Genomic DNA, 25,817 nt, shown 5'->3' on the forward strand with positions numbered 1-25,817 from the left:
AGAGCTGGAGACCGGCGAGAGGAGAGGGGAGGTAAAAGGTGTGTGTAGCCAAGTTTGGGGTTAAAGGTGAATGGCGCTCTGGAGGGCAGAATGAGGCTGTAATTGTGCTGAGAGTCTGCTCTGATTGATAAGGGGCTTAAGATGGAGGTGAAAGGGGAGGAGGAGGAAGTGTGTGTTTGTCTTTAATGGCTGTGTGTGTTGAGGTGCTCTTTAAGAGCAGGCCTCTCATGAATAATGCAGTCTAATTCAGTCATACAGAAATGCAGGCAGCTATCAGTGGGACTGCTGAGACCCAAATTACCGATCAGCACATTCAGTCCCTCTTTGTGTGCTTCAGAGCGGACATTAGTCAGGCACTTCCCCCTTCCTCCTCTCGGGTCAGCCGTTAAACCGAGTGCTCATATCAGCCCACATTTCTTTCTTTTTACCATCATTATGTAACTTATGTAAAAGCCATTATTGTAATATTACAGTTGTAATGTTTAAATGGCAAAGCTGGTTTACTTCTATATTTTTCTTATCATCAAAAATCCCATGAACAGACAAAAAACACCCATTAACTGTGACTCATTGCTCTGTCACAGCCTGCTGGCTACGTGCCCATTCATTCCTACTGAAAACCTTTAAAATGGGTTGCGAATATATACTTAGTGATTTCATTAAAAACCAGGGCACAGTAGTTTTAAACAAACGTTACTCAAACAGGAGTAAATAGTGCATTTATTGGGGACTATTTTGAACTGCGTATTGATACACATTTGGTGCGGTGGTATTTCCAGGAGCAGGAAGGTGTATTTGGGATTAACTCAAAATAAACTACGATGCCAAGGTTCATTGTAATGAAGGAACAAGTCATCCAGTGAAACAACGTGGCTCATTGATACGTTTTTAATAGTTTTTGGACCGTAGAGCTCTATGGTGATCCTCAACAACCGGGTCGTGACCCGGCACCGGTCCATGCAGCGTTGTCGCAAAGACATTATCTCACAGGAGCAGCTATCATCAATCCACCCCCCACCGTCATCCTACCTGCGCTATCATTAACACAAAGCCAGATGAGAAACAATGACAGTGTGTTTAAATGAGCATTCAGTTCAGTGTTCTCTGTCATCATTCTTGCTGAGTTTCCCACCTCCCGTCTACCAGTGGTGAAAACCTGACCTCTCCTCTGAACCTCATACTCGCATGACGCGTTCCTCTGCTGTCAGTCACAAGAAAAATTAGGCTTGACGTAAGAAAGAACGCTGCACGCTGTAACAAATTAGTTGTGTCAATTCAGAATAAACAGTTGATCCCACCCCACCCCTCCTATTCCCAAGACCAGTTTTAACTTCCATATACATCCAAGAAGATTGAGTCTCTGCTCTTTGGCACAGATGAATCAGCCGTATGCTGCTTTGGCTGCACAGACAACACGTGTTAGGATGAAGTCTTGGTTTTGGCCTTTTGGAAAAATATAGAATATCATGAGACTTATCCTTAAACAGCAAATTTGATGAAATAACCTTGCTGCAAAGTACAAACCTCATCTTATTAATAGATTCTGTGTGACACTTTTTTACATGAAAATGATACAAGAAAAGTTACTGCATAGTCTTTATTTGGAATATATCAGTAAGATAAAGAAGTAAGCAAGTAAACATGCACAGTAATTTGTCTTGGAGAATAATATTAGGATCGTAGAGTCAGTAACCGTTAGTGTATTACTGCTGCAAACCCTCATCTATCAGCAAATCTCTTACAGCAAGTAACAGTAACAACAGTGATTTCTGCACCAAAGACAAGCATTAAAACCTGTACTTACCAATGAATCAATCATATTAGTCAAACTCAAGTATCTCAGAGGAATGAAAAGTAAACTTATAACTACTGTATATATTGTTCCACCACCACGACCTCTTAAATATAACCACCTCCTCCTTCATAACCACCCTTTAACAGTACACTCTCCAATCAAACATAAATTATAACGTTAACCATATTATCTGTAATCTTATATCAACTTTATTGATTAAATTCCCTAATTCCTCTAAATTCCAGCTAAACCCAGAAAAAAAAATGAACACAACACACCCCAAGTATTGTGGTCCCTTCGGGATGAACAGACTCTTAACATCCACTATTATTGATTGGCTTTCAGTATTTTGTTAATCTAAAAGAATAAGACAGAGTTATAGTTATAGTTTTATAGACTTGTATATGAATTGCAACTTATTAAAGATCAAAAATCTGTAAATGAACACAAGAAGAAGCTATTTTAGAATCAATCAACTTTTTGATTTACAGTTTACAGCCCTAAACTGCCCCCTAGTGGAGTTGTAAGCTACTGCAAGAAGAAGAAGAAAAGTAAAGCTCTGTCTTCATGAGGAGCACGATTAGGTAAACTTTTATGCAGGACATGCTGAATGTTGAACCAGCCTCATCTCACTGGGACGAGGGGACATTAGCGTTGCAGCTTAAAGGTTTTGGTCATTCTCATGGAAACGGTGGAGGTGGTCAGAGTACCTGGGAGTAACAGACAAATTAAAGAAAATTAAAAACTTGCATCAGGTGCTTTCTGATGTGATCAACATTGCATATTCAGTTCATTCAGCTGCGGGATGCACAAACTCACTTCTTAGCGCAGAAAGCGGAGCAGTCTCTGCCGATACTCTCGCTCCAAGCAGTCTTATACAGCACCTGGAAAATAAATAAATCACAGTGAACAGTTTAGATCTGTTTCACGACACAGAACCGTTAATGGTTCTTCAGAAGCGCCGCAGGGGTTGAAAGGAGACCTACCAAGAAGACCAGACAATGCAGGAACAGGGTGTAGAAGAAAGCGACGGTCCTGGCCACCTTGTTGGAGAGAATCACACGACCCTGAGAGACACAAAGACAGGAGGATTAGTCAAGAAGTTGCACCAAACAACTGTGTGTGTGTGTGTGTGTGTGTGTGTGTGTGTGTGTGTGTGTGTGTGTGTGTGTATGTGTGTGTGTGTGTTTGTTTGTATGTGTGTGTGTGTGTGTGTGTGTGTGTATGTTTTAGGCTTACCAGGCTCAGAGTTGCTTTATCCCAGGGGCTGAGGCTCAGGTATCGGCGCTGGCGCTCCTGCAAACAGAGTAGCTGGCCTCAAGAACAAATACGTCGTCTTTGGAAAGTGTGAATACACACTAAAAATAAACTTTCAGATGTAAGATACTGCCAGTCTGTGGTGTTCAGTGCATTTGTTTCAGCAAGTTATTTTGAGTAATGAGGTGTAATTTCCCTCCATAGAAGAGATTGTTTTCAACCTGCTTTATCGACCTATAATTCAGCTGTTTTATAAAAAATGAGACAGGACTTGTTGCTTATATGCCATCACCATCATGTGACAGCAATAAAAATGGCAACTTTTTGGGTCATCCACTTAAAACACAACAACTCTAAGTCAAAGGCGACTAAACTCCTATTCTCATCCATCATAAATTATTTCTGGATGACTGTTGAATGTCAGTGCAAAATGGAGAATCTACAAATAAGAACTTGGCCTTTGGCTCTGCAAGACTGACAGCAGATGAAGCTCCACTGTAGCTGTGTTGTCAGTTATCAGCAAACAACAAAACGGACCAAGAAATGGCATGTGGTCGAAGAGAAGGTTTTAATGTGTGTGTCTTGTACCTTCTTGCTGAAGGAAGCAAACGGATCCAGTCTCTCCTCATACTGGGAGGAGTAGCGCATCACGGTGTCGTCACTACCTCCAGCCTACAGCGCACAGAAAACAAACTATTTTACCAAAATATTTTAGATTCAGATTCCAACAAATCAAGAGGACATCAGAAATGAGAACGTCACCCATGTCGAGCACATTCATTCATGCAGTCTCTCACACACACACACACACACACACACACACACACACACACACACACACACACACACACACACACACACACACACACACACACACACACACACACACACACACACACACACACACACACACACACACACACACACACACACAGTGACGCACTCTGCCAGGGTAGCTCTGCAGGAATTTGATTTTCTCGTAGAGTTTGATGTTGTCTGCTCTCAGGCTGTCCAGTTCACTCTGCAGGGCCTGCATGGTCTGCTGCATGGAGCGATTCTCCTGCGGGGGGACAGAGACAAAACAAAATAGATGAGAAATTAGTTCCCCCAGAAAAAGACACAGGAATACAGAAGGTGCAAGAGATCGTGACTCACAGCTTCCAGCTCCTGATTGCGGGAGCGAAACCTCTCCCTTTGGCTGGAGATGATGGAGAGCAGAGAGTCCATCTGGCCCTGAGGGAGCTCAGGATTGGGGCTCACACCTGAACCTGGAGGTAACAGACAGGACAGATAAAACGGAACACTTAAATGGCATAATTCATTCCCTCTATTAACATGCATATACGGTCATAGATGTTTTATGACCAACAATAGTTTGAAAACAGGTAAATGTTAATATATTTTGTGGTTAAGTTTGATGCTATTATCCGTTTCATTTGCAGACAGGCTGTGTCAGTCTAACTCTGGTGAGCACCTCAAATCCCTCTGATCAGGCTAGTTTGCAGAAGTTGTGCTGTCGGCAAGTCAGACTTCAGTATCTTCACTGCCTGTGAGGACTGCCGCTACATTCATGTGCTCTCACCTCTTTTAGAACAAACACTTCAGAGCGGAAATTTCAAAGCTTCAAAGCTGGGAGATTAATTCACAGAGTTGCCTTGGTTTAAGAGGTGTGATACAATGATCAAAAATGACAGTTACATACAGACTTATCCATTTTCCCCCCTGAATATTTAAGATTTTAAAAGAAAAGCACCAAAATTGAAGGAAGAAATGTTTATTATCTGTCCTGCCTTGATATTTTGTCTCTTGACGTGTAGAACAGGAACATAACGCTACTGAGCAGACAAGTAAACTAGTGAATAAGGCCCTGGAAACTTATTTTCTCTATCAGCTTCTTATTAAGAGGGATGGGGTTTCGACAATAACACAAACTCTTTCAAATCTTTTTAAGTTAAAACGATCCAACGGTCAAATTCAAGCAGGGAGGGTCCAAAGAAAATTATAACTATATAATAACTATATAATACACTGCAGAGGCACAAAGAGCAAGATGGTGTTCAGGCTTCACCCACCACAATCACAGTCCCTTCATATTTGAAACCAAGACAACTTTTTAAATCCAGCGACGCACCAGTAAACATTGCAGTGGCCTCTTTGATGGGCTCCGGGATGTTCCCCATGTCGCTGAACTCTGACCCGTCTGCGTCGGGGCGTGGCAGGGAGGACATGGCCTGGATGGTGCTCAGGTCATGCTCCAGCTTCAGGATGAGCTCCTTCTGCTCCGCGCTGGTCCGCACTGCAGAGGAAAACTCCACCTGCAGCTCTGCATAACGACCTGTCGAGAGCAGAGGAGAAACAAAGATCATTTGTAGATTATCTTTTAATTCAGGTTTCTAGTTTGACTTCATGTTCATTTATAGTTCCCAAAATAACTCACCTGTAGAAGCTGTAAATGGCAGAAGCAGTCCAACATCCACAACATCATTGAAACCCCTGAACGATTCCCCTTATTGCTACACACTCCTACTTTCTATCTGATCTCTTTCTCTGAGAATACTTATTTCACCATCCGTGTGTTCAACAAAGTACATTTCCAACAAAGAAAAAAAAAAACTACCACAGCACACTTTCAGTATTTGTATAAAAGAGATTTACTTCAATTATCACACCTAGGGTGCATGTGAATAATAATGATGATGAATCAAATGTCAATCATAACAAATACATTGTGAACGTTTCATACAGTGATATTGCTTTTCAATGTTGTAGAAGGGACTGTTTTACAGTGCTGAGAACAAACAACATGATACGTTTAGTAAATAGAAAGATAAAGAAACAATGATACATGAGGAAGAACGAAAGGGAGGGAGACCCCAAAGGAGAAAAAAGCATCTCAGGAGTGACAGAAGTGCTAGGGAAACAACTTTCAAAAAACATCTTAACCATCCCTTTACAGTCATGCAGCCTTTTGTACTACAACACACATGTACACGCACACACACTCACAAAAAAAAAGCAGTGGGAGAAGTTATGGGAATTATTACTTCCACATTGTTGATGACAGTTTGGAAAAATCATCTAAAAACACTCTGAACTCGCTAAAGCCTCAACAAGCATCTTAAAGCTTTCCAAAAGGGGGGAGGGGGCGAAGATCTCCCCAGGTCATTTGGTTGTCAGACTACACTGTGGTTTTAAGCTATGGGTGAACTGAAGCGACGACACAAGGTAGCAACATTCAGAAAACTGTCAGCAACCTTTCAACAGAAGTGGATAACTACTTCACTATTTGGCTTTTTGCTTCCTCTTTTTAAGTCTTGCGAGCATTCACTGAAATGTTTATTGTCCCGGAGTTGATCTCTGGGTGTTAAAAAAAAAAATCGTACAGTTCAGCATAAAAATAACTGAAGAGATAAGAGGAAATGGTTTAAGACTTAAAAATTAGCTGGAGCCAATGTGAGAGGTGAGCGGGGGAAAAACAAAACAAAAAGCACGCAAGTAAAGTGGAGGGGGCGAAAGTTTAAAGGATGAGTGTATTGTGCTGTATTATGTGTGTATGTATTACTGAGTGTGCTATGCATACAGCACCACTGATTCGGAAAGTGTTTCCTTACAAAACCCACTTCATAAGATATATTCTAAAAGTATTACAAAAAACATCTGAGGTTTTCTTTCTTTCTTTTTTTTTTTTTTTCCTGAATATGGTGACCAGTGCTGCTGTTTGGGCTTCCATTACAACTAATATGTCAAATGAATAACCACTACTTCAACAGATCATACAGTAAAGCTTTACAACTTCAGAAAACATGATATGATATACAGCATCTGTTACACCTTTACAATGTTATTCAACAGTGTATAGAATCATCTGATTTAAATTTGTAGAAAAATATCTGTGGATCATGGAAAAGTCCTGAATCGTCCCTTCTCTCCTCCTGCCTTCAAACAAAAGCATACTGTGACAATAGTGAATCAATAGCTACTTGATCGACTGTATTTACACGTCTCTTTTCCAAATAACCATTAGAATTGGCACACGTCATTATCAATACCTGTGGTGCCATTATTAATGTCACAGCAAACCTGACACAAACAGAAAAATACAAAATGCCCTATGAATAAATTCAGTGTTATTACAGTGTAACGCTGTTTCTGCATGCTTTCTCCTTCATTCAATGCTCTGGCCTTTCGCTGCTAGTTAGGTTATGTACAACGTAAGAAATGCATTGTGGGAAAACAACTGTTTGAAATAAGACCCGAGACGTCTCCGCAGGTCAGTCATAAGAATACACAAGTTCGTTTTTCTTCTTTTGCTCCTTCACGGCACTCCAGCAATTATATACAACCCTCCCCAGAGAGCTGAGAAAAGTCGACTTTAAAGTACCAATACGAAGTGTATGAGAAATACATTTGGATCGAGGTGTGGGATATATTACGAACAAATCAGGTGAAATCGTCATGACATCACTAGTTTGGTGCCCTGCTTGGCAGTTAAAGGCACAAATCTGATGATCTCACATGGTTTAGGTGAGTTGATGATCTGACTATTAAATGGTTAATGGGTTAAGTGCTTATACTTTACAGTAGCTATTCATCACCATGAAACATACTGTGGTCGTCCAGTCCAGAGCAGTCCAGCACAAGGCAAGAAGCCTTCGGTATTCTGCAGAAGACAGATGTTTCACATCAGTCGTCCACAGGAAGAGCCAATGTTTGTGGAATTTTACAATTATTAGATACATTAGAAAATCCAATTTTAGCTAATGCATCTTAATGCAGTGCAATGAGGTTATCAGTATCTTTTGACAGGCTGCCAATATATCTGGATGAACATTCAGGGAAAGGGGAGGCTTACGGATGGACTGAGGAGACTTTGGATAGAAACCAAAACAGGTGTTTACTCATAATATCTACAACTGTACAGGACAATGGGCCTTTCTGTCACACAGTTAATCTGTAGTTTGAAGTAAGGGGCTGCTGTATAAGAACACAGCATATAGAAAACATGGGTACAGCTATCATACGTTTTAAATTTTAGTGTTAGGATGCGAATAAGAGTCTGTGCTTGGTTCACAACCACTTTTTTAGAAGGCATACATTTCCCAGGATCCCGGGATCGTACTCTGTTGTAGTGTTTACAGACCCTGTCCTAGGTAAGTCTTTAAAAGAGATCCTAATAAGTGCTTTGTTACGGACTGCAATATAAATTCTGCATAATCATAGGCTGGCTATCTGTTCAATCTGGCATAGCACACCTGCTAGCTGGTACACTTCTCTAATCTCAATTTGGCAGATATGACCTCTTTCAAGTTAACGTGTGTTCTCAACTTTAGGTAATTTCATTTGACCTATTTGACAAAATGTATACATTTGGACCTGTTCATTATGTTTAAATGAATAACAAGTGGGCGAAGTCTATCTAAAGAAAGCTGCATGCCCTGCTGAGCGTTAGTGTTGGGCTTGCCCAAGAAACAGCCAAAAAAAAAAAAAAAAAAACATTATCGGAGAATAGAAAACAGGAAAAAGAGATATGCTATCATATATTCACTGATCTTGATATGTCCTTTGATTCTCTAGCTAGCAATTTAAGAGCATAACTGTTGTGGTAAAAGCATTATGCTTACGGGAGCATGAACTGTAGCAAACACATTTTTCAAAGCTATTGAAATGACACTAAACTTTAGGATTCATGAATATACAAACAAATGAGAACTAGTACATCTTTGTAAATATTAACCAATACTGCCGGCAGTCTATACGTCTAATAAAAATGTTACTTGCCCTCAGGAACAGTATAATCCCTTAAAAAATAGACAACTCAAATGATAAGACATTAAATGAAAAATACAGCACCTATAAATAAGCAGAATAAAAACCAAACTATAAATGCAAAATAGCAATAAAACCAAGCTACAGTAAATCATAGTATTACACTACTTTGTGAGAAGATTAATGTAATGGTAACGCATCAAACAGCTTAAAGAAGGGTGTCAGTTGTGCACTAGTAGTGTGTGCAAGTAGATACGAAATATGACCCCACTCATTGGAAACACAGAACACTCCTCAATTGCACACACTTGTGCATGTATTGACAGGCATGTGTGTACATGCACCCACGCAAACCCGCACACACACACACACACACACACACACACACACACACACACACACACACACACACACACACACACACACACACACACACACACACACACACACACACACACACACACAAAGGGGAGGCAGTAGGCTGACAGGCACTGAGGGCTTGTGTGGGACAGGGAGGAGGTGATATGCCTTATAATTTGTAGTGTATACAGTAGAATTCAATGCAAAAGACTTACATCCCTGGATACAGGAAAGACTGGAGGAGAGTGGTAACTACTCATTCCAGGGTTGGGGTGAATTCACTTTGACGGCAATCAACAGAAAGTACAGATAAACTTCTGTACGTTGCAATTTATTTGCTAAAACCCATGTTTTCAGTCAGGAATTTCATTATTGATAATCTACTTCTTCAATTTAATTCTGAGTGAATTGACCTCGACCCTGACTTTACATGCAGGCAATTACAAATGCACACAAGACACACAAACACACACACACACTCTTCCTGATTTGGCCTATAAAAAGATGTGTTTGTGAACAGAGAAAATGTGTCGGTGGTGCAGACACACACACACACCCAGCAGGTCCAGTGCTGGGTACAGCTGTGACGTGCACAACCTAAAACAACAAGAGACACGTATAGTATCACCATGTCAGACAGCTACAGTACTACGTGAATTCATTGTATCGTATTTCAACAACGCAACATTATTCCATTCTAATTCACTTTTTTTCTTAAAAACAGTAACTTGTTATTCTCTTATTTTCTGTTCTTATTTTGTACTAATTAAAAATGCTTCCTAGAATTCCCTATTTTGTACTCTTTAGAGTCAATAGACTGTGCAATCTCTTATTGGCAACCAAATTGCAATATCAAAAAAAGAGATCATCCTTCATCCTTAAAAGAAGGGTTTAAGGAGGCAAAAAGAGGGTTCCTTCCTTCCTTCCTTCCTCTTCAGATGAGTGCGTGTGTTTATGAGGAATTAAGAGATCCTTCTGGCCATCACATGGCTGTCAGCAGGATAGGATATGGGACACAACAGGTCAAAGTTCATCTTTCTTACATCAGTAACCATGGCAGCTCAGCCGGCAGGCCTTCCACTACCCTCTTAAGAGTGTAGGAGTGAGATAAAAAAGAAAACATGCTGCCATTGAGAAGAGAACACACACACCCACACCATTTTTTGATGTGTATACACATACACATACGCACACGCACACGCACACACACAGGTGCACACTGACACAACCCCTAACATACAAACACACACACACACACACGCAGTGAGTGAAAAAGGCAAAGGGTTTGTAACAGTCACTCTACAGTGTGAAAAATGAGGCGTCTCACTGAGTGAGGGGAGGTTTGTGGACACTTGGGAGGTGAGAAGAAGAGCGGAAAAAATCTCCTTTAAGAAAGTGAGAGTTCTTGTAAGAGAGTTCCTGTCTCTATCTATCATCTATCAGTGTCTATCACTGTGACAGCTGCTGTGTCAGGCCTTGCCTGTGTTACTGAGTCCAGGTTTCAACCCCAGCTGTGGGTCAGACCCCAGCTCAGGACTAACCAGTCTGGTGCACCAGTGGCTGGTGATAGGGGGAGGTACAGCAGGGCCGGAGGCCAGCAGGACGGCTAAGTGCTTTTCTCAGTACAAAAACAAAACTCAGTTTAAAAAAAAAAGGAGAGACACATAAGTTCTCTTATTTTGTTCTTCTAGGTATTCAGTAAATCTTCTTTTTAAGGGTTTTGCCAACCACTCTTTGTTTCTTTCCTATTTTCGGAAAGCTTCTATGTAACAAAAATGGCTGCTGAGCTTGACTTTGGCTGTGTCCACTCTCCAACTGGAACAGAGCAGGAGGGGTCCAAGGTTAGAGGTCGTGAGGTTATGAGACAAGAGGGATGAAGGATGGTCAGGGGGAGCTAGAACTCCCACTCTGAGGGATCCTCTTTGCTGGCAGCCTTCTCCAGCCTGTGGATGATGTTATTGAGATTGGCTGCTTTCTTCTTGCGCAGATTGTTGTCCCTGGGGTTTCTGGCAGGGCCAGAGGCTGGGATGTTAGTACTAGAGGCAGAGCTACTGGAGGATGCCTCTGTGAGGCTGAAGAGCCCCAGTCCACCCTGTCCACAGCTGGAGCCTGGCCCGGCTAAGCCTGAGGTGGTGCAGTCTAGCTGGGCAGGGGAGTTATTAGAGCCCCCTGCCTCAGACTCAGCCTCCATGTCGTGGTCTTTGCATGCTCCTCTGTGATCCTCCAGGCCGATGCCCAGTCCCTGGCGTGTCTCCACTGTGCCCTCAGATTCTGTCCCATCACAGCTGTCCCCCTCTCCTGATTTGGACCCGCGGAGGGAAGGGGAGCCCCCCTCACTGCCAGGCCCTACCCCTCCAGCTGCCTGGATCTCCTCTATGAAGAGCTCTCGCCGGATACGTGACCTAGCAGAGACACACAAGTTCAGTCACGCTACTCAAAACCTCAAATCAATCTGTCAGACGCAACACATCTTAAACTCACTGATTTCAAAATAACATATGAGTGTACTGATGTCCTTCCTGCTCGTGGTAATATCTGAGACAATGCCCATATATTATTCAAACAACATGATGTATTATGCACAGTCAACTGCAAAAACCTTTCTAGAAAATTCACTTATATACAGATGAGCTGCAAACCTACAAATTACAATTGAACAAACAACAAATAAAACAATTACAAGCAACAAAAAAGCTGTTTTTAAATGGGAATGGAATTCAATTTACTTAAATGATTTCAAATGCCCAGTTATATTATGTCAACATTAGAGGGCAATAGGTCAATATCACAGTGCGTCTCTTTTCCAAATACTGACCTGTAATTATGGAACCAGTTGATGACAGTACTGGTCTTCAGGTTGAGCTGGGAGGCCAGCTCCTCAATGGTTTTGGGGGAGGGATAGGGCTTCTGCTGGTAGGCCCTTTTCAGGGCCTCCTTCTCCTCGGGGCCCAACACCACCCTGGGCTTCTTCAGGTGCTGCTGTCCCGGGCTCTGGGAGCCCTGGATGTAATCTGGCCCTGCTAAACCCGTATCCACAGAATGGCCATCACTCAAGGAGCTCAGCCGCCTCTTCATGTAAGCTGAACAGTGACACAAAAACAAGAGGGGGAAGTCAGCACCTCAGAGAATAACATTTATGTTATGAACAAATATGGGACATATCAATAATAAAATCATATCTGCAGCAGATTGGTGACCTGGTCAGTTAACAGAAGGGTGGTGTCTTTGTCGAGGAGCATGAAATTTGAAATGCAATCTTCTTGTGAAGTAGAACTAACAGTCCAGTCCAAACAGCTATTATGGATTAGCTGACTGGACTACAGTTGCAACAATTAGTTGACTACTGGATTAGTCGATGCACAGAAAGTTAATCAGCACCAATTTTGATGATCAATTAATTGTTAAAGCAATGTTTTAAGCAAAAGAGGTAATAATAAATTTTTTCCAGCTTCTCAAATATCCATATTTGCTAGTTGTCTTTCTCTTCAGTGATTAATCAAGAAGATAATCAGTGGATTAATTGATAATGAAAATCATCATTTATTGCAGCCATAGATTGATCTATATTGTTTGGAATATTTTGCAATGGTATTGGTATTTTGCTACAGGAGATTTCTGTACTTTTATTCAGCATAAAACACAGTGTCCTGGGTTCAACTTCAGTACTAAGCAGACTGTAAGTAGTAAACCTTTTCAAGATTTGGGTCAGACGGTCTTGTTCATCAGAAGTCGGTCACAGTGGATGTTCCATGTTTGACGAATGCATGCCACCGGGAAATGTTTTGTGTCAGGGTCTATTCAGACACTGTTCTAAAAAATAATCCGGCCATCCTCTTCAACAGCCACTAGGTGGTGCTATTGTCTTTCTCAGGAATTCTAACAATAAAAGCATCTCTTCCATTTTATAGAAAACAAGCAGCACCATTCACTCCGGGCACCAGCAGCTGAAAATGAACAGCTCATGGCAGCTTTGCATGAGGTTGACATTTTCTCAACCCCAATACACGCTGCCAGATATATTAGTGTTGCAGGGAAAAACCCCTCAGAGCAAGGTTAGACCACTCTGAAAGTTGTGTGGTGCCTCGCAGGCTTGTACCACAAGGGTGAGAGGTCAAATATGGTTACTCTAGACTAGGTCCATGTCTTTCCTCTGGGCTCTGCTCTTGGCCAGGACTATTCGCCATTGCTATTTGGATGCATTACTTTGGGGTCAATAATCTAAAACGAAGTTGAATGGAGAGTAACCCCACCCGTCCAACCCCCAAACACACTGGTGTAAGGTCAGTTTTGTTTTTTGCCCTTGTGCGTAGTTGGCGATATCAGGAGGGTAAACTGATCCTGGATGCTTGTGCCTACTGGCAGGTTCAAACATGCATATCCCATCTTTACAGAGAGAGCTTGAAGTGGGCAGTCAGGGGTCACTGTGAGGCAGCGAGGAGGGTGAGGCCTCTCGGCTTTGCTGATTCTTAAACGCATCATGCAAACAGAAGGGAATAAAGAATGATGGAGTGATAGAGCGGGCTATGGGCTAACAAATGATAAAAATAAGAGCTTATAGACACTGGTGATTATTATGATGATGACGATGATGAAGAGGAGTGCTGATGACTGTGAGTAAGCAGGCCCCCGGCAGTCCCCTAGCTGTCACATCTAATACAGTATGTGATGTCTGCAGTCCTGATTGGTACTGACATCACACCAAGATGACTGTGATCTGCACAACATGCTCTGCTGTCCTGCACAAAGGATTTTGTGTGTGCAGATGTGCATGTGTAATTCAAAGGCTGCTGCTTGTGTTTTTTGTGTGAATGTATTTATTAAGTAAATGCATTCTTAAGGAGATAACATGAAGGTTTTTCTGTCAGTCTTTTGTTTATTATGTGCTGCTCTATAACGGCGTGCACACTTATTTCTCATCATTGAGCTTCTACCACACACCTTTCTTCTCCAGGCGTTTCATGTCCATGAGTTTCTCCACACTGTGTGGGTCCTGGAGCCAGAGCTGCATGCGGACAAAGGGCTCTCTGCCCTTCAGGCTGAGCTTGTGCCAGGGTTTGGGCCTGGCCAGCAGGTCTGAGACAGAACCCTGAGTCAGACCCAGGATAGTCTCCCCAAACAGACGCTGGCCTGGATGGGCGAGAGAGAGGGGAAATGAAATGGTCATTTCAGAGAACTGATTCAAAAGCTGAATAATTCATCAATAGGGAGGGAAGGGGAAAGAGGAACTAAACCGCACCGACAGCACCCCCTGTGTTTCTTACCAAGGTTATTATCAGTCAGCACCTCCTTAACCTTCTTGGTGATGGCATAAGTATCAAGCTCAGGAGACATTGCAACCATTTCCTGGATGCTGAGACCCGAATGACCAGGTACAGGCAGTGGGGTGCCGGGCTGAGACTCCCCACCTGAGGGATCCTCAGACAAAGGTTTGAGACTGGAGGACTGTGAAGCGAGTGGATCCCCTGCGAGACCGTTGACAGACTCCTCAGCTGAACTGAGAGGTGACTCCGGAGCAGGGCTGCAGCTTGCTGATGTCTTGGGAGTACCCTCTGCATGAGGGGAACAGACAGGGCGAGAAAGATGACACAGGTTAGAAGACATGTTACTATGTAAGAAAACAGAGTTTCATCTCCTCTCCCTGCTGGGTTTGGGAGGGACTTCAGTCATACTACATCAATTAATTTAATTCCTGTTAAACAAACAGCAAAGGTGCTTAAGTTTTCAGTTTGAAGCTTTTTTGGCTTCCTCCTCCTTTTCCTTCATCTCCCTGTCTCTGTCTGTGTAGTACTGCTGTGCAGCTCAGCAGGCTGGAAGAGAGCAGTCATGAGGAGCTGTCAGTGTACATTAGCTGCTGTTTACACCCCCAGAGAGAAAGAGAGACACGCACACGCACGCACACACACACAGAGCTGCCATCTGGCGCTGCAACACTAACTTGTCTATGACATGACAAACCAGCAGCTTGCTGGCTGACACTGCCACAGCACTGAGGATGGGGGGATGGTGGGAGGAGGGGGTAGGGAAGAGGAGGGTGGGTGGGGTGAGTGACAGACTGACAGTAACAACTAGCCACTAGCTCTAATCAGGCTTTCAGAGTAATGCTCTAGCCCAAGGAGCCTGGTTGTGTGAATCCATATACTCTATGTGCTGGCGTGTGTGTGCATGTGATTTGTTTACCTTGGTTTTGAGCTGGCTGAATGTGTGTGTTTTGCCCCAGGTCTCCATTGAGCCACGGCTGCATGCGGAGGTATGGCTCTCTGCTCCTCTGGTTCAACTTGTTCCACGGTTTGTGTCGAGACAGACTGTCACTCAATATTCCCTGAAACGCACAACCGGAGAATGGCTCAGACATGCAACCACTGCAGAGTCAAAACTGAGTAATAAAAACAGAGCGAGGGCAGAAAAAGCACACAAACAAGCTTGTTTTTTGCCTCCCCTCACCTCTTTGGAGTCCTCCTGGTTGTGGTTCTCCTCTCCTGTCTGGCAGGATATGGCCCTGCGGGGGTCTGTATGCATGTTGCTCCACCACTGCTCTCTCCAGTAACCCACTCCTCCAGAGCTTCCAGAGCGGGCCGATCCCTCGGAGCTCCGACCCAGCCTGAGAGCTCCATCAGTAGACATGTCAATCCCTGAAGAAGCCCTGCCCTCTCTCTTCACGCTGGAGCTGAAGTCCAGGATGGGAGACGGGGATGAGGGGGAGGACAAGAGGGAGCTGGGAGGCTTCTTGAGGGAGAGTGCCAGGGGGTTGTAAGGTGGGAGGGGAGCGGTGAGCGAGGAGCTCAGGAAGTCCCTCTGAGATAGTGATATTGAGGAGGAGGAGGAGGAGGAAGAAGACGAGGCTTTGAGCATGGGCTCCAGTACAGCCTGTTGGGCCTCCATCTCTCTGCGAGCTTGCTCTAGGATAGAGCGGATAGCCTCGTCTGATCCGCTGCCACCTCCACCTCCTATTCCAACTCCGCCGCCTCCTTTCAGTCCTGCATACGAGGGTTGAGCATGGGACAAGTCTGTTGAGGGAGCAAAAGGGCCGTCATAAGAGACACCGACTAACGCTCACAGCCACAATGTATCACCTTCAATGCTTTGAGTCCTCTGGAGATGAGAAAAAAAAAAAAAAAACGACGACTCACCAGCTTTCTGCACCTGCAGCTCTCTTTTGGCCTGCTCCAGAATGGACTTGATAGCCTCATCTGAACCCGCCTCTGGGGTGCGGACGCGGGCAGTAATGTTACCTGGAAGGAGAGGAAGAGGGAATGGGAGGAAATGAAAAATCTTGTCAGATTAAAAAGAAGAGAACCAACTACAGAACAGGTAAAGAGGACAACAAAAGGAGCCTATAAGGACATCAAATAATTACACCATAGCACAGCACATAGAACAACACTCCCACCACTGAGCTACAAGGCAACTACACTGGAGGGATTGTCATAATTTCTCAGTTCCCTTTGGAGCTCAAACATGCACACGTGCTACGGGGTTCGTACAGTAAATGCTCCCCACAGAATAACAACTACCAATAAAATCCCTAAATACACATGCTGGCTTTTCCTTTGACGCAAGTCACTGGAACTGTGCGGTTACCTTCAAGGCACATGTATATCTGTATGCCTGCCTGGAAATTAATAAACGCCATCTCACACTCGCACACAAACACACACACACACACACACACACACACACACACACACACACACACACACACACACACACCATAGATACAGTTCACCCCAACACAAACATGCCACACAGACAGAACGTGCTAGAATCTGTGCGTGTGAAGGGGACAGACCTGTGTGTGAAGCTGTATTGGAGAGGGCTCTCCGCTTCGGAACATCCTGAAACACTCGGCTAAGCTGGGGCTGGCCTGAGCCCTCTGTTAAAAACAATATACCACACACTATGTTACAGCACTTGTGTGTTTTTGTCTTTTACAGCTAGGCTATATGGTGCCCTATAATGCTCTGCAAATATATGGAATGCATGGATAACATCCAATGCACATTATAGCGCCATAAACGCATTGATCTTCACCATCTGTGGCCCCAATAGGAATCAAACCTCTATCTCTAACAGGAATATTAAACTACTATGAAGACAGAGTAGTGAGGGATACATTATTTAATAGCATGTATTAAACAGGGGCATACTAACTGCAGCATCTTATTTTAATATGTACTGTGTCTAGGACTAGGTGGTAGACTTTGCTATATTTTTTTGTACCACTGAGACCATATTCAATCAGAAATGTCCTGATGCGTTAACAAAAGCAGGCCCAGGCTAATCGAATCTACCCGTAGTTAACAGTACCCCTGGCTTCCTCCTAGTTCCCACCGATCAATACTATTGATGTGTGAAAGGTTTCTGTATTGACCACGATAGCTAGGAGAGGCTCTTGGGATCAGTGCGTGACTAGGAACTCACTCAAAACACACAGGTGTGGCACAGGATGGGAGTTAGGAAAGAGAAAGAAAAATAAAAAACGAGTCCTTATTGACAAGCTAATCAATGGCTCTGTGCAGGGCTGTACACAGACACACACACACATGCAAGACACACACACACACACACACACTCACGCACGCACAGACACATTAAAGATATACAGACTCACCTCTCTGCCGTCCCTGGATGCTGCGCAGTGCGAGGATGTTCTGCTCATCGGCGAGGAACTGCCTCATCTTGTGGAAGGGCTCCTTCCCTCGGATGGTTAGCTTGTTCCACGGCTTTGGTCTGGCCAGGATCTCGCTGACCGAACCCTGGGACAGTCCCAGAACATAGTGGCCAAACACACGCTGGCCAATGTTGTGCTTGATCAGCTGCTCTTTCACCTGCCGGGCAATCTCTGCTGTGTCCATGTCCTCCCCGTCCAAAATACTTCCTGTGGTGGCGTCAGAGTGGCTGGGTGACGGGGATGGGGCGCTGCCAGCGGTGCTGCTCCCGTTAACAGGAGCCATGTCTGGGCTGGCTGGAGGTGGCTGGGGGCTGCTGGCTGCCAGAGGGATGGCTGCAGACCCAGAGCCAGGGGTGGAGGTAGGGATGGAGCTGAGGGTTGGGGTGAATGGGGTGAACAGTAGAGCCCCACTGGGGATCCCAGATGACTCCTGCAAGGCTTTGGAGTAGAAGGTCTGGAGCAGCTGCCTCTGGATCAGGGAGTTCAAAGCCATCTTACCACCCACCAGAGGGAACACGGGGGAGTAGAAGTCCTGTCCAATGCCCGTTGGAGTGAAAGGGTGCGTTTCGCCGCTGCTGGTGGTGGTGGCAGTGTTGAGGGGGTCCGTATGAGTGCGAGACAAGGGGAGCTGGGAGGAAGAAGGAAGGGAGGGAGGGGGAGGAGGAGGCGAGGAAGAGGGGTCGCTGGGCATGGTCTCCTCCGTCAGTGTGGACTCTTCTGTCCCTTTTCGCCCGGCTGACCCTACAAGAAAGGTCAAACACACCATGCATTATGGGGGAGTCAACAAAAAAGGGGTTCCAAAAAGAGAGAGAAAAAAAATTAACAAAAGTTGAAAGTTATCTTAATCAAGTCTTTTCCAAATTAGTGAACTTTGTTTTCCTTTTTTGCCAACCCCCCCAGACAAAGTGCCCATGCATTTGTGATTTCAACCTTTCTTGTAAGCCACAGCCTGGAAGAAAAAAAGGACAAACAAAACAATTGACACTGTGCCACTTAGGCAGATTAGCTTGGCCCAGGGCTCAGTCTCTCTCTCTCGCTCTCTCTCTCTCTCTCTCTTGCAGGCAAAGTAGAAGTAACTGGACAGGGTAAAATGATGTCCTGAGATAGCCAATACACCATGCGAGTCCTCTTCCATGCTGCTGCGGCGTGTTCCTAAACACTGAATTATTCCATTGTAGATGCAGTATAATAGTCTTTAGTTCATAAAAAATACATCCAGGAAAAAATTGGAGCAATAAAACTCTTTTGGAAAAATTTTTTTTTTTTATGGCTGAACAGAAAACAGATGCATGTCACCAATAACAGAGATTGTACCGCTCCACTGACTGAGTAAAGGCCATGTTTCACTTCTTTCTTGAATAGTTAAACTGATTAAATTTTTACATTCACCAAAACAAATGTAGAAATAAACTATATTTTCTCAGTCTTGTAACTACTAGAATCCCTCTTGATGATAAGCGCTGGGAGAAATATTATTCTAATGCATAACCATTGAGACTTAACATGATTGAGTAAGACAGTAAGCTCCCCTTACTGTGAATGTTAATCAATTCAAAGCTATTCAACTATTCAAGCCTACAGCCATGACATTTCAAACCCATAAACACTGTTGCAGAGGGCAAGAGTCCTGATGTAGAGACGATAGTACGGTGTCCTCATTTTTGTGTACTGCAACTTTGTTACTGTTCAGGTTGACCTCCTGCTGGGGTATTCAAAGACACCACATACGCATATTCTTCTTCTCCATGAAGTGTGGGACTAAAGCAACAACATTTCAGTACCATGATAAAGTTTTGCATTTCTTATGTATACTCAGGACCCAATATTGCAAAATCATTCCAAAAACACAAATAAATGGTTAAGTATTCTCAGAGAAAAAGAATCTACATGCATACATACAGTATGTATGCATTACCCTGGTGAAATCTCATCACAGCCTTACCTGCAGCTGAGCCCTCATCTAAGCTCCCACGAATACTGGACTCCACTTCTGCGCGTGTTCTTTCATTTTTGCTGGTCAGAGTGAAGGTTTTGCAAAGACAGCCTGGCCCAACCAAGCCCTGACTATCACCTTACATTTGGGCAGACTTACCGCTGAGCTCAGTGTTGGCAATGCGCAGAGCGGCGCTCTCAGATTGAAGACTGCGGTTCCTCTCCAGCAACAGCACCTCCAGAGGTTTGGATGAGTCCTGATGGAGAGGACAGGTGGAACGGAAATTAAAATTAGACTTTTCAAAATGACTTTGCTCTGGCCACCAGCTTCAAATGTTCATTTTTACTGATGTGGTTGAACAGTCTTGATTTGTCATCAATTTATTTACCATTACTGCAACATTATGTGTCAGGTCCAGTGCTAAAAATCACTTATGTCAATAGATTGTAACTGTCACTTTTACCTGTACAGAGTCAGATGTTCCAAACTCCATAGACTTGAGGATACTGAGGAGAGAGAGAGAGAAAAAATGTCCTTATGAACCCCCTACAAAGACACATGCACATACACATCTACCGTGTAGCATGCTAACTTTTCTATTTCTGTCTCTTTAAGGACAAAGAAAGGATAGAGGGTCAGGGAGCGAGAGACACAATATAAAGCTACAGACATACAAGCTTCACCTTCATAAGGGCACTCAATTGAGTAACACGTCTTAATGACACGCGTCTTGTTTAACATTGTTAAAGCCATCAAACGCATGCAATAAATAGATCTGTGCTGGACACGACACACTCCCACACACGCACACACACGCACACACACACTCCTCTGTGCGTGCTCCTCACCTCAACTCCTTCTTCACCTCCTCATAGTCAACTTGCTTCTGCAGTTTCTCCTCCAGTTCCTGTAGATTACAAAGAGATGAAGTGACGTGACAATGAATAACATAATAAAAGCAATCCTTGGATCTTGTCATGTACTTATTTCAGTGACTTAACCCTAGATAAGAGAACAGAGCAAGTGAATGTGTGAATATAGTTACAGGTGTGATCAGAATATACGCAACAAAGCAGAAAAAAGACAGGAATACAGAAATAGTCTTATTAGAAATGAATAGCTAAAATAGTTGAACTTAAAAAGCAGCAGCTGTGTGTCCTGTTGGTACCTTGAGAGTGGCAGTCTTGCTGCTAAGCTGCTGCTCCAGCTGTGTGATCTGGGAGCTGGTGGTCTCTCGGAGTTTGGTCAGGCTGGCCTGCAGTCTCTGGACGTCCTCCACCAGCTGGGCGGTCTCTCTTTCTTTGGCCCTGAGCTCCGCCTCCAGACTTGAGTGGGATGTCACCTCTGCCGCCTGTTCCTAAAGGGATAGCAGTTTAATCTAATGAGCAACATAAAACCTATACGAGTATTTATAAAACCACCCATACAAAGTCCTGCTTTTAGATACATTCAACTAATAACTACAGAAATCCTTCTTTCTATGCCAGATTATCGTTTCAAAAGGCGTCTTCCTTTAGATGAATAATCAGAGGTAATTCATCAACCAGTCACAACCACCCAACACTGAGGGATCAATGAAGCAGATATTTTGGTGTGGCAGTCAGTCTCTAAGTTCACTAAGTCTCACCTCTGCAGTCCACTGTACAGGTCCATTAAATCAGTTAATCAATACACCTACTGCCACCATGGCAACCTTTCCTTGGAAATCAATATATTAGTCAACAAATGGTGACTCCAATGCCTGATATTTAAGATCAGTGACTGCAATAATCCATAAATAGAAGCTTTAATCAGCTGATCGCCTGTAGCATAAAAAGGCCAAGCTGATCTTTAGCCTATCAATACCTGTTTGTCAGCCATCCAGTAAATCAGTAAATCAGTGAAGCAGTGAAGCAGTGAAATGTGTTACCGTGTCAGGGTCGGCCTTGGCCGGGCTGCTGAGCTGCTGGGATTGGCTACTCAAGGACAGTTGCTCTTTGAGTGACTCCGCCTCTCTCTGAGCTGCTTCTGCTCGCTGGAAGGACAAAAGGGAAAAGTTAAAGAACCATCAACTAGTGGAGATAAGAACATTGTCAAACATGATCAATTCAGTGCTACTGTGTGATGTACTTTTTCGGTGTACACACATTCCCTCAACCACAGAACAGTTGAAAACCTACTTAATACGTGTCGATGGAGAGAGTGGACTGACGAGAGAATAGCAAGACCAAGAAAGAAGAAAGTTCTTCGTGCAATCTGTCTCATGGCAGCAACTTAATGGTCTTTGGAGGATGATGAGAGGTTGTTGGTGATGAAACAGTAACAAATATTATCTCAACATTTTTCTTTAGCTTGATCATTTTTCCAAAGTATACAGCCAAGTTCACTACACTGCACAAGCGTTGGGCAAGTGGAAATCCAAAAAGGCAATCAAATTGAAGGAATTAAGTTTTCCAATACACCATCTTTCACCATCAGCCAACTGTGTGTCAGTATGGAAAGGAGGTCCACCCCCTTCCAGCATAAACACACGTAGTGTTATATTATATACATATATTTATATATATACACACACACACACACCACAGAGCGGAGGAGGGCAGAGAGAATGCAAAGTAAGTGTGGAATGACGGCCGAGGGCGGATTTTTCCTTAATTGAAAATATTAAATTAGTCCTGAGAATTGAGATGATACCCGATGCCTCGTATTTATGGCCAAACTGCCAAGCTCCAGTTGGGACTCATCTGCAACACTGGCCAACTTGCCATCATTAGGAGTTACAGGGAGCCGATTCCACAGTGTTCCTAATTGCAACCATATTGAGAGCTGTTATTGACTGGGTGGGAGTTGGACTGCTAGTCGCAAAAGAGAAATTCTGTTTTCCATTTTCTCCTTATAAAAGCGTATAAAAAGTCTGTGACTGAGCTGGAGGCCATGCTGTCATCCTCTGTAAACTTCAAATCAGAAGTGTGAACAGTGTGTGTGTGTGTGGCATTATAGTCGGAGTGCTAACCTTTAGGCTAATATTAACATTACATGCCTATGCTACCCCTTTAGCCACAAATCATACTCTTGGGCTAATAATGAAAGTTAACAACAATGACATTAACAGATACCACAGGAATATTTACAACAGTGGGGCAGAGGGCGCGCTAGGGGGCTTATTTCAGCTGGATGGGTTTAGTAGGTGTGTAATAAACATGTAACAAACAGCAGTCATCACAGTGATCAAGTCATTATTTGTTCATGAAAGCCACATTTTATTGATTCTGAAGAGATAAGAATATTTCTATTTAAAAAAGGATAAGGCTAATGTTCTATATTTTTGATACTCACAAATCTCATAATAAAAAGACCAAAACCAACGTTAGTGCGTTAGTCTATCTCAATTTTGGAAAAAGCTAAGTAATTTCCCAAAACAGATTGGCAGTTCAGAACAAACATTACTCAAACAGGAGCAAATAGTGTATTTGTTGGGGACTATTTTCAGCCGCAGATTAACTAGTGAATATTTACGGCAGCTGGACGGTGTGTGTGGGATCAACTCAAAATAAACTACAGTGCCCATGTTCAACGTAATGAAGGAACAAGTCATTCAGTGTAACTGTGTGGCTCATTGATGTGTTTTTAATAGTTTTTGGGGCAATGGGGCTCTATGGCAAAGAGGAAAGAGCTATATCAGGCTTTTTATACACAGATGACACTTGTTCATAGAATAAAATCATTGTTGGTTTCTGTCTCTTCACAACATTTGTCATCAGGTAGGAAAATATAGAATATCACTAGAACAGATCATTTAAATCAAATCAAAACACACATTATTTTCCTATGCAACAATATTACTTTAAGGATTTCAGTCAAAGAACTCTGTTGCTTTCTCTGTATTTTAACAATAAAACTTGTGGAGCCTGGTGTGACAGACAATTTGTACAATGCTGCGTATAAATGAACAGTTAGGATGATGAGCGGGTTTACCTGATTGGCTCTTTCCAGGTCCGTCATCACCATCTCAATCTCATCGGCCCTGAGAAAGACATGTACTGTTACAACAGAGGACGTGACACTGCTTTTGAGAGACTCACTGAAATACAGCACACAAATAAAAACAAGGAATGGATGAATGGATAGATGATTCTCAGGAAGAAAAGTACACACACACGTGATGTGTACAGAGAGAACACATTTAGAGAATGCCGGTGTCGTGTCCATTAAGCTACTGTCTAAATTTCACCTTAATCCATTGATTGTGAACTCCATAACCCAAACAGCTTGTATGTGTGCGTGCATACATGTATTTAAGTGTGTGTGTCTATGTGTGTGGGTGTGCACATGTAAGCCCCTAAACCCAGGCCACACTAAAACAGAGGGATTACATTAATAGAGCTCTAAGTCCTAATACAGCAGACTAATCTGCTATGAAGCTGTGTGATTGTGTCTGACTAATGGTCTGGATGGAGGCCATGGTTCACCTCTCACTTGCTAGAGGTCAGACAGCAGGAATACATCCCCATAATACCAAATATTATTGGACTTTGGAGAAATACTTTAATAACCTTCTTTCATGGCTGACGTGAATACATCTCACTTTTCTGCAAACAATGACAGAGATGTGGAAGAAACTTCGGGGACAAAAACGCTGAACACAGAAACAAAGACTTTAAATTAAGATTATACACCACGCCTAAATACATCCATAAATATGATGATCATCTCTGTTAATTAGTTGTCAGTGGTGTTGTTAGTGGTGTGTGTGCGCGCGCGCACACACACCAATATATATTTTGAATACATTTCGCAGTATGAGGAAGAACAATAAACAAATGCAAATCCTGACAAAACTCACTGGTCGGTGTTCAATGCAGTGCAAAGACGCAGTGTGTATGCATGCATGTTTATTTAAGACATTATTTGCTGATAAGAATACATGGGCGGCTTTGAATGCAAAGTGAGCGCATATGTGCACTGCTGCGTCCATTAAGACCTTTTGATTTCACTGAAATCTTTTGATAGTGAACCCAATAACCCACGCAGCTTTTGTATTTGTGTGTCACAGTATGAGAAACAGTGTTATGTCCCATAGGCTTGAGTACTACTGATTTGAATGTGTTTAACAAAACAGACACAGTTGATATTAGGTCAACATTGTGCCACAGGCAATGCAGCAAAAAGAATCAGATGTGGGTGGGAGAGCTTTTCACTCTCCGCTTTTATTCTTTCCCTAACAGTTAAAAGGATCTAGTATGCATTTAAGCAACATAATAGTACACTACCTCACCAGCTTTTATCCTGTCTTAAGCTATAGTGTGCGGGACCCACGTGCGCACTCAATCGCGCTCCCGCACACACAAACGTTAGGTCAGAGAGCCAACAAGCCAGAAAAGCTTGTAATGGAGAGCGTTTATGGGTAGTAATGCAACCCAAATACACCACCGCTCCTGCTCCAAATGTGATCATTTAATCAAAGTACAGATGCACAAAGTCTTCTTAAATAACCTTTGGATTTGGCTGTATTTGGGAATTATAAAGGCAAAGCTAGAGGCTGAGGGCCAAAGCAGATCACAGGGAAGGGATTTTCTGCATATCCTGATACAGTCAGTCAGTCGCTGGGCAGGGCAGGAACCGTCCATGGCCAGCGAACGCACCCAGTGGAATTAATTCATCAAACACTGAACGGTAAAGGGAGGGTCCTTCGTAACTGTAAATCCTGATTTTATGCCACCAAAAACATACCTTCAAAGCTCTATATAGCAGCCACAGGGAGGAGCTATAGAGTAGATGCACAGCTGCACTTGAAAATCGCATACACGCACACAAACAATACACTCTCACACACACTCTTTTGTACCATGAAAGCCAATGGGTGCACCCAGTGACATCAGTGAGTACTGTAGGACTTCTGAAACAAGCCCAGAGCCTCTAAGCCCCTACTGTACTTCCTCCATCTCAGACAGGCCTTTTCATCTCTTATCATCTTCTCTCTCTTGCTCCTCACTCAACCGCTCCTTTTCTTTTCCACCCTGTGCCTGCCTCTATCCTTTCCCCCTCAACCCGTTCCCTTC

The 25,817-nt window shown here is 43.3% G+C and overlaps 2 protein-coding genes across 7 annotated transcripts in view; both read right to left on the reverse strand.

Moving 5' to 3' along the window:
- Positions 1-1,592: 1,592 nt before the first annotated feature.
- Positions 1,593-25,817, reverse strand: part of cux1b (cut-like homeobox 1b) — a 60,253-nt gene continuing 36,028 nt past the window's right edge. For 3 of the 6 annotated variants that reach the window (XM_070905355.1, XM_070905357.1, XM_070905353.1), the window contains 14 exons: positions 23,734-23,782; positions 21,689-21,793; positions 20,948-21,136; positions 20,628-20,686; positions 20,237-20,285; positions 19,939-20,035; positions 5,184-5,387; positions 4,208-4,320; positions 3,996-4,112; positions 3,641-3,724; positions 3,035-3,091; positions 2,782-2,862; positions 2,615-2,679; positions 1,593-2,505 (listed from right to left, as the gene is read on the reverse strand). In XM_070905355.1, coding sequence (XP_070761456.1) covers positions 2,457-2,505; positions 2,615-2,679; positions 2,782-2,862; positions 3,035-3,091; positions 3,641-3,724; positions 3,996-4,112; positions 4,208-4,320; positions 5,184-5,387; positions 19,939-20,035; positions 20,237-20,285; positions 20,628-20,686; positions 20,948-21,136; positions 21,689-21,793; positions 23,734-23,782 — 1,318 coding nt within the window. In that variant the 3' untranslated portion in view covers positions 1,593-2,456. The remainder of the gene's footprint in view (positions 2,506-2,614; positions 2,680-2,781; positions 2,863-3,034; positions 3,092-3,640; positions 3,725-3,995; positions 4,113-4,207; positions 4,321-5,183; positions 5,388-19,938; positions 20,036-20,236; positions 20,286-20,627; positions 20,687-20,947; positions 21,137-21,688; positions 21,794-23,733; positions 23,783-25,817) is intronic. The other 3 variants (XM_070905354.1, XM_070905356.1, XM_070905352.1) reach the window with 2 other exon arrangements.
- Positions 11,073-19,806, reverse strand: cux1a (cut-like homeobox 1a). Its single transcript, XM_070905917.1, has 10 exons — positions 19,789-19,806; positions 18,777-18,795; positions 17,787-18,587; positions 16,306-16,407; positions 15,620-16,152; positions 15,356-15,497; positions 14,440-14,727; positions 14,117-14,305; positions 11,994-12,258; positions 11,073-11,580 (listed from the first exon to the last, which is right to left on the reverse strand). Exons 1-10 carry the CDS (start codon positions 19,804-19,806, stop codon positions 11,073-11,075), a joined length of 2,865 nt encoding a protein of 954 aa, XP_070762018.1.

Source organism: Enoplosus armatus, chromosome 5 (assembly GCF_043641665.1).
Source record: "Enoplosus armatus isolate fEnoArm2 chromosome 5, fEnoArm2.hap1, whole genome shotgun sequence".
Taxonomy (NCBI): domain Eukaryota; kingdom Metazoa; phylum Chordata; class Actinopteri; order Centrarchiformes; family Enoplosidae; genus Enoplosus; species Enoplosus armatus.

Excerpts from the sequence above, each read along its gene's own strand:
- cux1a (XM_070905917.1), bottom strand. Across the intron at positions 14,306-14,439 it reads GCTGACTGATAATAACCTTG|GCCAGCGTCTGTTTGGGGAG; the intron begins GTAAGAAACACA and ends TCGCCCATCCAG. Across the intron at positions 11,581-11,993 it reads AACTGGTTCCATAATTACAG|GTCACGTATCCGGCGAGAGC; the intron begins GTCAGTATTTGG and ends TGTCTCTGCTAG.